We start from the raw sequence: 14,657 nt of genomic DNA on the forward strand, positions 1-14,657 counted from the left end.
GAGCATACTTCAGTGTTATTAATTATAGTTTTATTTATTTAAAAACGCTATTGTTAAAATGTGTAAAAAAGCTACTTCTATGTTAGTCACAAAGTAAAACTATAATATGACATAGAAGAACTGAGCTGTGTTTTATTTCATAATGACTTTAATATGTTATAATCAATACTATGTTTCAATACTATGATGTACATCCGTATGCCTGCTACATTTCCAGAGTATATATCTGCCACACAATGGCTGTGAATAAGCTTTACCCTTTGATGAGTGTTGCACATTTTATCACCTCTCATATACAGACTCCAGCACACCAAGTCTGCTACTGTTTTGCTTGGTTGTGTTCTTTGCTTTCAAAAACCTAGTAAAGATTTTATTTCCAATAGCCTACTGTCCTAAAAAGTCATTTGAGCCACACCGTGAGAAAACCAACATAATGCATTTGCGACCAGCATGGATACAGACCAGCCTGCGCATCCGCGCAGTCTGGTCAGGATCCATGCTGTTCACTAATGGTTTCTCTAATTGCAATAGGCTTTGACAGCGAACAGCATTGATCCTGACCAGACTGCACAGATGTGCGGCTGGTCTGGATCCATGCTGGTCGCAAACGCACTATGTTTGTTTTCTCATGGTGCGGCTTATTTGTAACTGACAATGGAACAAAGGTAGAAGGCAATAATTCTGTAGTGTGTTATAGGTCAAATGCATTAATTATGTCCATCATGCCAGGTCATGCATATGGTCTAAGGATAAAGAGGCATTGTGAACAATTAACCTACCGTATCACAGTATCTGTCAGCGATCCAGTTATTGGCACAACCACTGTGGCAGTATGCTGCAACATACAACAGGTTTAATGTTCAGTTAGAGTGTAGTCACAGTCTTATAAATACAATTTACCTATTAACACCTATGCATAACATGCACCTATATATAATGGAAATCCGTAAAGTTTAGGAGAAAAAAACATGCTTGATCAATCGGTTATTTCTAATCTGAACAAGAGCCATAACTTGGTAACTTACACAACTGAATTATATTTTTACAATATATTTCAAATCAAAGTTTTATTATGGCAATAATAATAACATGTATGCAAAACTTCAAACACATTTTCTTAGTCAAATAAAGGTGATAATCTGAATTAATTTCAACCAAGAGTTCTCTAACTTTTGAACTAAGAATTCTCTGATTTGGATATGTAAGTATTTTCGACAAGAAGGAAGAGACAGCTCGATAGTTCTGCGCAGAACTTTAACGGAACTTGCTAGGTCCAAAAAGTGCATTATTTTCCAATAAATCCAACTGAAAGATATCTGTCCTACAATATAGCTGTAACCAAGATACAGCTTGACAACTGCATGCAAAACTTAAACCACATTTTCTGAGTTGAAAAAGGGCCATTTTTTTTTATTAAACTCAACCAAGGTTTATCTAACTTTTTTCAGTAGGTGTGATGACTGGAAAGCACTGTGTGAAGCTCCAATCCATTACATGTAGCTGCTTGATAGTTACCCGGTAGTTTCATGCAAAACTTCAACTGCGTTTTCTAAGCCGACAAAAAGGGCCATAATATGTATTAAATTTAATCAAGAGTTGTCTAACTTGGTTGTTTCAGTAGGTTTGATGACTGGGAAGCACTGTGTGAAGTTTCATGTAGTTGATCCTGAGAAACAGCTTGATACTTAGTTGAATGCAAACTTTTCACCTAACTTTCTAAGCTGACAAAAAGGGCAAATTATCAATCCTACAGACAAAATATTTAAACCTACCAAAGTTTGTTAAACAGTAATACAGAGCAAGTGACTCTGTTATAATGTAGACTTAGTTTTCAAACTCCTTAGATGCAAAAAAATCTTTTTGCCATCGAAAATTTGGGCATATTACAAGGACTAAAATCCTCTTTTGGGTAATGTAGTCCTAAATTCTATAATGCCAAAAATCCGAAAGTACAGAGGAATGATTATTCACCAGAACAAAGCTTTCAAATGAGTAACTGGAAAAGGCAATACTTAAATACTTTGAAATCATTGATATCCCACAAAATTAAATCAATACGACTAACCAAAATTTCAATTCATTTTATCTCCAATGGTTAAAATTCACAAATACATATTGTTTTATCAAAACCACAAAATTTCACTCGATTCCACAGTAGATTCAATGCTTTCATCATTACCAAGACTAAAGTATATACACTGTATGACAAATCATGCACCTAAGAATGAAACAAAAATATATAATTATGTATTATTACAATGATTCATATGCATATTCTTACCTGAAGAGTCAGACCCCCAGCTTCCAGCCCAGCCAACCTGGTTGTGTAAATTACGGTTTGAACCTGAAAATCATTAAAAAGATATACTTTCATGTCTGATATTAAAAATATATTTGTTTTATGTTAACATCATTCGAACATTTGTCTATAATGTAGTTTATGCCACATTAGACCTTATGGGAAAAACGAAACTTGAAATTTGACACTATGCACAAGTACAGATTAATATTCTAAATTCATATTTATTCTCAGAGCACACACAAAAAGTTTTCAGTAACAGAATATGTAAAAAAACCTTTATTGCCCAGATGCAAAGAAATCGTCCTTTCAAAATATATATGATAAATAAAAATAACTGGACAAATGTTTATAGTCAAAATGTTCCTTTAGAACTGTATATTAAAATAATTTACAGTCGAAACTCGGTATCTCAAACTCCCTCACCTCGAAATTCCGCTTAAGTCGAAGAAATTTCCAAGTCCCGTCAAATTTTCTTCTTAATATGTAATTCAACTCCGGTTACGTCAAAATTTGACTTAACAAGACTCCTGATGTGTCGAAATGGATTTTCAGTCCCGTCAATAAAATTCAAGTGTTTTGTAAACTCAGTATGTCGAAGTGGAAAAGTATGCGATAAAATTTCACACATGTCATTGTAAATGTGTTTGGTTTTTAACACATGTACATGTTTATTGCCTAACCAGAAAGCCATGATGCCGACATATCAAAGGTGCGGCGAATATCAAAGTGAGATGATGTCATACTTGTTTGCACATGCCAAGTTGTATACACGGCTACAACATTTTTTCATCATTTCGTTCTTACAAGTCCCTCCTCATAACTCGAATTTCGGTTATCTCGAAATAAAAAGCATGGTCCCTTGAAATTCGAGATACCAAGTTTCGACTGTATATGGTTCTTTCATTAATATGTAACAAATTCATAAACTATGCTATCAGAAAATAGGTGAATGAAACATTTATTATATACCATCACAGTCCCCAGCATCCCATTCACATTCGGACACGTTACACGCCTTGTCACAGTATCCGTCCTTTATCCAGCTTGATGGACAACCTTCGTTACAGTTGGGTACTGGCCATGTCAGGTACACCTGTATACAGAATAAATCTATCAAATTGTTTTCAATTACAGCATATGAATGTTAAATTTAGAAGTCAATTCAATATAGATACCTGTATGTGCATTATATTTCTGTTTACTGTTAATGTTTAACTTATGTTGAAATAAAAGGTCCTGTAAGAATTCATACATGCACTAAATTTTAACCTGTATTGTTCTTATTAGTCTTTTCCCTTTTCTGTTGAGAAGGATAAGGGACTCACAACAAAGGACTTTACAGCTGCTCAAACGATGAAGAAAGAAACACACAGAACCTTCTTTAGTCTAATGCATTTGAGCCGTGCCATGAGAAAACCAACATAGTGGCTTTGCGACCAGCATGGATCCAGACCAGCCTGCGCATCCGTGCTGTTCGCTATCAGTATCTCTAATTCCAATAGGCTTTGAAAGCGAACAGCATGGATCCTGACCAGACTGCGCGGATGCGCAGGCTGGTCTGGATCCATGCTGGTCGCAAAGCCACTATGTTGATTTTCTCATGGCATGGCTCATTTCTCTATAATATAAAATTCTAAAGTGCTGCTAGTAATTTTCTAACAGGATATATGCAGCATAACAGTATTCTCTTTAGAGTCTAAACTAAGATACTCTGAAATCCTTTATAAACATGTATGAAATTCCAATCATAAGGTAAAACTTGATTACATACCAAAGCCACAAAATTTCATGTCCATGAATTTAAATAATTCCACAGTATCAGGTTCTTTTTCAATAGCAGTACAGATGAAACATCATGATAGCACCATACATGTACCAGTCCGAAATAAGATATTTTGCTTCTATTTTTTTTATAACTTTCACACATTTTATTTTTTAACATATACTGTTCCTTATAATCAAACAAGTACCACATACACTTATTAAGAAAGACAACCTTTTATTAGCCAATATTGTGACTGCCTTGACTGATATTACTTTTCTCATTTTCTTCCTTACCTTCAGTCCTGAACTGTGTGTAAAGACTTTGTCAAGCCAAACCTCCTAACCTTCTGTCCTGAACTGTGTGTGAAGAATTTGTCAAGCCACGTCTCCTTACCTTCTGTCCTGAACTGTGTGTGAGGAATTCATCAAGCCACACCTCTTTACCTTCAGTCCTTAACTGTGTGTGAAGAATTTGTCAAGCTACACCTCCTTACCTTCTGTCCTGAACTGTGTGTGAAGAATTTGTCAAGCCACACCTCCTTACCTTCTGTCCTGAACTGTGTGTGAAGAATTTGTCAAGCCACATCTCCTTACCTTCTGTCCTGAACTGTGTGTGAAGAATGTGTCAAGCCACATCTCCTTACCTTCTGTCCTGAACTGTGTGTGAGGAATTCATCAAGCCACACCTCTTTACCTTCAGTCCTGAACTGTGTGTGAAGAATTTGTCAAGCCACACCTCCTTACCATCTGTCCTAACTGTGTGAGAAGAAATCAGGTCACACCTCCTTATCTCCTGTTCTGAACTGTGTGTAAAGAAATCAAGCCACACCTCCTTACCTTCTGTCCTGAACTGTGTGTGAAGAAATCATCAGGCCACACCTCCTTACCTTCTGTCCTGAACTGTGTGTAAAGAAATCATCAGGCCACACCTCCTTACCAAACATCACATCATCATTCATGTAGATAAATTTATCAGACAATCCTGGTATACGGTGTACATTACTCTCTATTGCTGGTGAACCAAATGATGGCAGATGACTATGGTTCAAAAAGATTTCCTAAAAGTAAAAACACAAAATAGCTTATAAAGAACAAACTCAAGTTGATTTGCCTCCTACACTCCATGCTTACCAGTTCTTAAAACACCTAGAGAATGAAATGAATTTTAAAGAATTAAATTATGACAGAAAAACAAACATTCCCTAAATCTAAATTTGAAATTCTATATGTACTTTTGTGAAAAGTGAAGGCCTCCCAATATTGCTTTATTAAAATTTCAGGTTAAATGAATATGTAATATCTAGGCATAACACAAGATAAGTGGTTGGGTGGGGGATACCAAAACAACATAGGAGATGTAAGATATAATTCAGTGTAGGGAATCTAAGAAACAATATGAGATATAAATTTAGTATCTAGATGTAAAAGTACATTTTTTCTTTTTTCTTTTTTTTTTTTTTTGTGGCAGCTCTCATATTTGAATAATATCAGTCAGGCTAAAAATGACCTTAAAGGGCCAGTAACTCTTCCAAAAATCAATCAACCAGAAAAAACTGAAGATATGTAAAACAAACCTTAGCACTGAATCTTTGTAAAAAGTTTGGTGTAGTTATATAGTAGTCTGGACTAACTTCTGTGACAAACGGACAGATGGACGGACAGGCAGAGCAATATATCTCCCCCATACATGGGGAGACGTAATTAGCTACCATAATTTACTCATGGTTTATAATTGACCTAACTTGCAATCTCTGCTCAAGCATTAGATTTGAAAACACCAAAAACTGGAAAAAATACAGTAGTTTTATGAACTATACATTAAATAGCCAACATTATACAATCAAACGTAAAACCATACAGTTTCTGATGAAATCATCAAAAATTGTTCTTTGCCAAAATATCCTGAAGTATGGATAATTCTAAGCTATTAAAGATAAACTGACACAAAAGTGCTTTATTTGTTTGCTTTGGGTTTAACGCCGTTTTTCAACAGTATTTCAGTCATGTAAGGGCGGGCAGTTAACCTAACCAGTGTTCCTGGATTCTGTACCGGTACAAACCTGTTCTCTCTGCAAGTAACTGCCAACTTTCCCACATGAATCAGAGGTGGAGGACGAATGATTTCAGACACAATGTCTTCTATCAAATCGTAAAACATACGCCCCATCCGAGGATCGAACTCATGTCTCCGTGATTCGTAGACCAACGCTCTCCTTATTGAGCTAAGCGGGCGGGCTCTCAAAAGTGCTTTAATCCCAGACAATTACACTTACATCATGTGTTATTATGGAAATCCTTGGGTTTTCCAGGTTGAGCCAGTAAGGCAGTTGACCATTAGTGATAATGTAGATATGTCTAATCCAAGGGGCAAACCTCTCAAGGGATCGTAGAGAATATCTCAGTTCCTCATTGTCCTCAAACCGACTAGCGGATATATCTTCATCTCTCGACAGCTACAAACAAACCAATAAATGTATGATTAGTTTTAGACAAGGTCAAATATCATTAAATACATTTTAAGGACTTTAGCTAGCCTGGGAAGCCACTGATAATATCCATGCTTTGTCAGAAGAAATTGTACCTAATATCTATGCATTAAAGATCCCACTTAATTTGCGCTAATTAGTGTTAAATGGCATTCATTGAGTTTCTGATATATTATCAACGCCTTGGGATATCTGAATGAGTTTTCATGTCACTATTGATTATCGATTTTCTGTAAATAGCCTAATTAACATGTGATGATTTTTGTGCTTGTTTGAAATGAAAACGAGGCAATGCTGTCAAAAATTCGGCATTTTTGTAGATTTATTGGAAAAGCTATGGGAGGTACAAACTGGTATTTGTCTATGGCCCGGAAATGTTCGGAAACCTTCATAAGTACATGATTCCGGTCTGTCTTTTTCCTGAGAATTCCGTTTCTGTTTTTAGTCATGGATTATTGCTTTCAGAAGTTACTGTTCTTTATCATAAACCCGCATATTTTGGGTGTAATACAGTTGTTGCTTCGGTCGGAAAACAGGTTTTCTCAGGCTGTCAATTTGCAGGTAGAAAAAAAGTTATAAATTGTCAGACTGGATTCCCAGGCTAGACCTTTACCACAAATCATTTAATGAATCAACATATATTAATCAGCATTCAAGCTATACCATCATTTGACCATAGTCAGTACCAATAGACAAACCATAAGTAGCAGACTTCTTTTCAAGTTTCATAGTGCTTTTTATTACTTTCATTTTAGCTGTTTAGCTGTCCAAATAGAGAATATGCATATTTACTTAGCAGGAAAAGCACTATATTTAAGGTTATAAAGGGAGGTAATCAAAAACAATGACTAAAATCAACAGCCCGAGCATCTGCACTCACTCTAGCAATTAAATTAAATTTGTAGAATTTCAATAAATTACAGCAAATGACTCAAACTGGGAAACTGCATGATGAAGGTTTAACAATTAACTGTAACAAAATTTGAACGATGTTGCAGAAGCTTATTAAACTACTTGACTGTCCTGGATTTCAAGTCAGGAGACTCCTTTTACCCTGGAGAACAGCTTTTTTTAAAAAGAAAAGTCTTACAGTTTGTGTATTCAAGAGCTTATCCTGGGTTTGGATTAGCACCACAGGGACTCAAACTCTGTGGGGAAAAAACAACTATATTTGAGCCGTGCCATGGGAAAACCAACATAGTGGGTGTGCGACCAGCATGGATCCAGACCAGCCTGCGCATCCGCGCAGTCTGGTCAGGCTCCATGCTGTTCGCTTTTAAAGCCTATTGGAATTGGAGAAACTGTTAGCGAACAGCATGGATCCAGACCAGACTGCGCAGATGCGCAGGCTGGTCTGGATCCATGCTGGTCGCACACCCACTATGTTGGTTTTCCCATGGCACGGCTCATTTGAGTACTTACATCTCTTAAGTCCCAAACCATATTGGCTGCCCTAAGAGTTGGTTCCTTTCCATCTATTGTAAAATTTGCACCCTGAAAAAAGCAAATTCAAACCTATATTATTACTTGTATCTATGACAAACTTCCATGTAGGATTTAGCAAACTAGTTTTAGTGAAATCATTTAATTTCAAAGGCATTAAATTTTCTGCTTTCAGCTTAAATGAGATTTGCTAGGGGAAAAGTTTGTGGATTTCAAAGATAAAAGTGGAATGTGATTGATTTATTGTACAGACGTGTATCCTGATGTCATAAAGTATATGATGATGTCTTCATTTTCAACTAATACAATATTTTTCACTGTATTTATAAATGTTTATATACACATTTTCTCTTGCTTTATTCACTTTTATGGCATTTTTTTTGGTTATTTTCTTTTTTTCATAATAAAATCACTTTTCATTACCAGTCATTTCTTGTAAGATATATTTACCAAAATATAAATACGTGGACTGAAGTAAACCCTGAAATCAACAAAAATGATCCCCAATAAATAATAATTTCACTCTAGTCTCAAGTTTTGTTCATAATGTGCAATCTGTGTGTTATATTCCTTATCATGACTTTTGGCATTCAAGTGTGACTTTGACCTTGAACCTAATGACCTAGGTTATGCATGTTGTCTTGATGAGGTACACAAATGATGCTAATTTATGAAAATCCTTCCAGTGGTTAAGATCTAGAGCAAAAACAAATTTGAGATATATGATCTTTGACCTCTGAAAGTTACCTTAACAATGTACCTAGTAACCTTGATTATGCAATCCATTATTTGTCTAGATGAGGTTCATAATTGTTTATGAAATTCATTTCAGTGGTAAAGAAGATATGGAGTAGCCTCAAATCTAAGCTTATTGATCTTTGACCTCAAAGTGTGACACTGACCTTGGATTTGTTGAACTAGGCTATAAGCTCTGCACATTGTCTTGCCAAGGTACAAAAATGATACTAGCTTTATGAAATTCATACAAGCGGGTTAGAAGATATGGAACAAACAGGAGGAAAGTCCATTTCACCTTTGACCTACCTGACCTGGACCTTTGACTTAGTCATCTGGAATGTGTGCTGTATATGTAAATAACTGATGCTACTTTTATGAAAATGTTCAAAGCAGTTAAGTAGATATGGAGCATACTCAATGTTGAGCTATTTGACTTTTGACCTCCAAGTGTTCCTTGACCCTGGTCCTAGTGGAACGGATTATGAGCTCTCCCCATAGTCTTGATGAGGTTAGTAACTGATATAAATTTTTATGAAAATCTTCACAGCAGTTATGAAGATATGGAGCAGACATGAAAGACCCACCAACAGACCAAAATGCATGCCTCTTGAGGTATAACAAGGTAAAACTACCTGTTGGTAAAATAAGTTAAAACGCAATGACAAATATTTCACAATTATTACACTTACAGCTAAAATAGTATCAAAGTCTTCTTTTACAGGGACATAAAGGACTGCAATACCCTTCTCAGAGTTAACTTCAATCTGAAATTGAAATGATATGTTACCGATTTATCTACATAATTAATCAACATTTCTCTATAACAAATCAAGTATTCCTACCTAAACCCATTGTCAAGGTGTAATACTAATGTTATAGTTGAGCTTTAGCATAGGAGTCAATTTTACATTGATGTTTTTTTATTTTCTGAGATAAACCTTTTTTTCAAAATATATGCAATCAGCCACAATTAACATTAACCAAATATGCCTATATTAAGAAATCAAAGCACTGAGAGGACTGATGTGGGAAGTGGTTGACAGCTTCTGGTAATGGGCATGAACATTTAGCTTAAGTTTGGTGATTCTAGTTAAACTAGTTTTGATTAATAAGCATTTTCAACCTTTCTTTTACCAAATCAAGGGGTAAAACTCTGCTTTTACTCTGTCAAAGGGAATAAAATAATATATGAGCAAAGCTCATGTGCTTTTTGAAAATTTTGTGAGGTTTGGTTAATTTTGCTCAAAATCTTTTTTGAATTATAAGCATTTTTTAACAAATCAATGGGAAACACCCTGCTTTTACTGGAACAAGGGAAATAACAGTAAATGTGAGCAAAGGTTATGGACTAATTGATAATTATATGATGCTTGGAGATTCTAGTTATAACAAGAGCTTGTATAACACTTGCATGAATTAACTGACAAGGAACAGAAATTATTTGGTCACTGTCTACTGGACATTTAACGTATTGACCTTAAATCAATAATCATGGGTCATTTACCAGTCTTAAATGAGCTCCGTATCAAATGTGATCTTAGACCAAAGCATAATCTAGTTTTCTGGCAAAAAAGTTCTATTGTCAATGTGATATTGACCTTTGACCTACTGAACTCAAAATCAATAGGGGTCATTTGCTGGTCATGACAAATCTCCCGATCTCATGATCCTAGGCCCAAGCGTTCTCCAGTTATCACCCGGAAACTGATTTGTCTACAGACCGACAAACATCCATCATCAAACATTAATATTTACAATATACTCCTCCTCCTTCGAATGAGGGCAATTAAATTTCAAATTAGAAGATGCCCATGTCTCCCTAGTCCCCCAATGCATAGTCGTAATAGGCAAGAAGTCAATAGAGGATAGGAGCGAAAGACAAAGAGACACTAATGTTTAGCTGTAATAGAGATCATCTACTTGGCCTGTCCAATCACCCTATGAAGTTACAAAATTTCGGGTCAAATGGTCCTCAAGTAAACCGTTTTCCATGTTTAGGCCCCTGTGACCTTGATCTTTGATCGATGAGTCCAAAATCAACAGGGGTCATCTACTCTGCATGTCCAATCATCCTATGAAGTTTCAACATTCCGGGTCAAGTGATTCTAAAGTTATTGATCCAGAAAGAGTTTTCCATCTTAATGCCTCTGTGACCTTTCCCTTAAGTCAAGTGACCCCAGAACATTAAGGGTCATCGACTTTGTAATTCCTATCATCGTGACTGAAGGTTCTGGGTCAAATGATTCTAAAGTTATTGGTTAGAAACTGTTTTCAAAGTTCTGGTTCCTGTGACCTTAACTTTTGATCAAGTGATTCAAAAATCAATAGGGGTCATCTACTCTACATGTCCAATCATCCTATGAAGTTTCAACATTCTGGGTCAAGTGGTCCTCAAGTAATTGATCAGAAATGGGTGTGACATTGACAGGTGATTTTTTTACTTATTTTTTTTTTCAAATGAGATCGCATTCAATCATTTTTCAGCTGTATATTAATATAATATGCCTCATAATCATCACAATATGCATGTTTTAGTGTTGTTATATTTTCTGGTCCTTTGGGATCATGGAGTCCATTCAACATTATGTGTAACAGAGTTCTGCTTAAGCCGGTGCTAGGGGGCATAAGAGGTGTTGCACATTTCATTACCTCTCATGAACAGACTCAATCAAACTGAGTCTGCTATTATTATTCTTCTTGGTTTCATTCTATGCTTCCAAAGGATCTTTTTACAAATTTTATTTTCAAATTCAAATATTGAAAATTGAATTTTTTCTAACTTAGTTTGAATGATCTCAAATGATTTCACTGCAGTCTTCCTAATCCTGCTATTGTATAATTATCCTAGAAGAAATTGTATGCCAGAACGTGAATATTTGGGGACGAAAACACAGCAAATCTACCGGCAATTAAAAGGCGAATTTGTTAAAAATAATGTTTCTTTCGAATTAAATCATACCCTTTAACGGTAAGTCATTCACAAAAACCAGCTGGAATGTAATATTAAATCAAATTGATGTGCATATATACGTTCGTATTTTCAGGAAACAGGTACGAATTTTTCGCCCCATCTGCTACGGCTATTTTCCTAAGTCGTGCAAATAAAATTATTTACGTAAATATTATGAAGGGATCGTATCTTTCTCTATGAAAAAATAAATAGGATTACACCTTTTCTGTTGATTTCATGCAATATATCGTTCCATAAATCAATTTCTATGCAACAAAGTTCAATGGATACATGGGTGCAATTTTATCCGAAAGTAGAACGCACGCCATGCTAGTTAAATGTTTTCTGATCATGTGACCATAACAAGCTCTTTGGTGTTGTTATTTATAATAAAATTTCAATTAACTTTTCTAGCAGAAACTGAGTTTTAATTTAAAACGTTTACAAAGGACGCAACTTGGTTTTAATACCGATTATAGATGTACGCGGATGGTGCTGAAGTACTATATAGTACTAAACTATTTTTGTAGGTTATTTATAGTTTATTTTGGTCACATGATGAAGAATTGTTTTGGTCATGTGATCAAAGCAAGCATGCTCATTTTCATACGTGTTGTTTTTGTTATAAAATATAGATTATGGCAAATTTGTACTTAAGCAGTATATTTTTTGATAAAGTTGAATCTCAGAAGCTTTCTGAAAGTTAAACAGTCTTGAGTTACGTAAAATTTATGGAGGACTAAAACTACTTGTTCTTTGGTTTCGGATAAGCGTTTAGACCTTAAATTTGTGGTATGGTAAATCTGTGGTCACGCTTCGCTGCCCACAAAAATGACAGCAGTACTAACAAGAACTGTCCTCATTGATATGTAGCCCCCACCCCACCTCCTATCTCTCTCCACCTAATCTCATGATGACAACAGTGTGTAGTTTGAAAACACTTGGCCAAGTTGTTTCCGAGAAACACACTTAATGCAAACTTTCCACAAAATTTTTATGTTAAGGAATAAACATTACAGTTATGTAACTTTACCTGTGATGTCATCTCTAAATGCAAAAGATGTGTGATTCACCCAGTGGTTTTTGAGAAACCTGCTTAAATGCAAAACTTTAACCCAAATTTCTAAGTTAATACGGGGCATACAGTGAAACACCGCTCGCTCGAGCATCGATGACTCGAGCACCCGGGCTCGCTCGAGCAATTCATGTGGTCCCGGCCAATTTCCTTCTATTTTCTATGTGATATTACCATGGCTGGGTCGAACATCGATAACTCGATCGCTCGAGCATGACACCTGGTCCCTGTGTATTAATTTACTCTTTGTTGCTTCTGGCTAACTCGAGCAGAGGTGTCAAAATGTTTCACACCTTTGGTGGTCAGATTGTATCGGTTAATTAAACATTTTCACACACCGTGAGAATTGCGTAGTCCATTCCCAGACTATCTTAATGTTTGTTTGTCGGTATATTGGATCTTATGATGAGATTAATTATTAATAAAAGCTTAAAGAGAAGTTTTATTGATTAAATATCGATCAATTACTGATTACTTAAAGCATCTTTTCTGCGGGATCGAGAAGATAGTTATAAGATTTTAGTATTTTAATCAGCAGTTGTTTGCTTGCAAATGAAGGAAATAATATAGCCTTTTCATAAAATTGAGACGATAATTATGATATGCACTTGTTGATGAATAAAAAAGTCTTAGTTGTTTCTTCACATGTATCATTTACAAATTACATATTGAGACATCTATCAATAGATAACGTTTGTATTAATATGTTTGTTTTTGCAAATGTCACAAGTTTGTTATTATTAAGCACCACCGTTTACTCTGCAAATGGTCCCGATGACACTTTAGTTTTCTTTGTATGATGGTCAATGTTTGGGTCGCTCGAAACCATGGATAACTCGAGCATTTTGCTCATCCCCTTGCGACCTCGAGCGAGCGGTGTTTTACTGTAGTTTTAAACAATAGAAGCTACAGTTACATAAACTTCCCTGTGAGGTCTGCCAATGAGACCAAAGATATGCATGAAGTTTGAAAGCATTTTGCCTTGTAATTTATGAGAAACATGCTTACATTCAAATCTTCCATAAAAATTTTATGTTAAAATGGGGCATAATTTTATCACAATTAAAGCTAAGGTAACATAAACTTGCCCGGTGAGGAAATCTCACTATGAACTCTTGTGTGAAGATTGAAAGCATCTGGCCTAGTAGATTTAGAGAAATCTGCTAATATGCTAAATTTTTATAATGTGGACACCCACAAAGGATTTAAAACTTCATAATTATGGTCTGTTCAAGATGTGAAATAACCATCATTATGAGAAAACTTATTTTCTGTTACATTATAAAATACATACCTTGTCAATTTTGCCCTGATATTTCTCTGGCAGTTTTAATTTAAGTTCTTCTGCATTTAAGGTATGCGGAAACCCTGACATGAAAATCTGATCTGTGAGCAATACTCCATTCTGAACTGTAGCATCTGGCGTCTACAATATCAAATAAAATCTCTCCATCAAGACAGCAGTAAATTTCATTTGTTTCTGAGTCTTCAAATAAAAAGTTTCACATATAGTAAAAATCATTTAATCTATTTCAATATATTAAATGAAAAATAATACATACTATAAAACTAACAGGCAATAACTCAACACTTACAATTAGCATGCAAACATTGCATTACAGATCCTTGATACAAAGGATATATTTCTAAATCAAGAGGGCCATGAAGGCCCTGTATCGCTCACCTGACCTATTGACCTAAAGACCATCAGGATTAACATTCTGACCAAGTTTGGTATAAATGTGGCCTCTAATGTGTAAACTAGCTTTTCTTTAAATTTGACCTAGTGACCTATTTTTTGACCTGACATGACCCAGATTCAAACTGGACCTTGAAATCATTAAGATTACCATTCTGACCAAGTTTCATGAAGATACAGTCATAAATGTGGCCTCTAGA

The 14,657-nt window shown here is 35.3% G+C and overlaps 1 protein-coding gene across 2 annotated transcripts in view; it reads right to left on the reverse strand.

Annotated features, from left to right (window-relative positions):
- The window catches only part of LOC123536730 (N-acetylglucosamine-1-phosphotransferase subunits alpha/beta-like), a 54,802-nt gene that overhangs the window by 13,695 nt on the left and 26,450 nt on the right, over positions 1 to 14,657 (reverse strand). For both annotated transcript variants that reach the window (XM_045320112.2, XM_045320111.2), the window contains 8 exons: positions 14,053 to 14,184; positions 9,423 to 9,497; positions 7,975 to 8,046; positions 6,340 to 6,519; positions 4,954 to 5,124; positions 3,272 to 3,395; positions 2,282 to 2,344; positions 780 to 835 (listed from right to left, as the gene is read on the reverse strand). In XM_045320112.2, the coding sequence (XP_045176047.2) occupies positions 780 to 835; positions 2,282 to 2,344; positions 3,272 to 3,395; positions 4,954 to 5,124; positions 6,340 to 6,519; positions 7,975 to 8,046; positions 9,423 to 9,497; positions 14,053 to 14,184 (873 nt within the window). The remainder of the gene's footprint in view (positions 1 to 779; positions 836 to 2,281; positions 2,345 to 3,271; positions 3,396 to 4,953; positions 5,125 to 6,339; positions 6,520 to 7,974; positions 8,047 to 9,422; positions 9,498 to 14,052; positions 14,185 to 14,657) is intronic.

This window comes from Mercenaria mercenaria, chromosome 17 (assembly GCF_021730395.1).
Source record: "Mercenaria mercenaria strain notata chromosome 17, MADL_Memer_1, whole genome shotgun sequence".
NCBI lineage: Eukaryota > Metazoa > Mollusca > Bivalvia > Venerida > Veneridae > Mercenaria > Mercenaria mercenaria.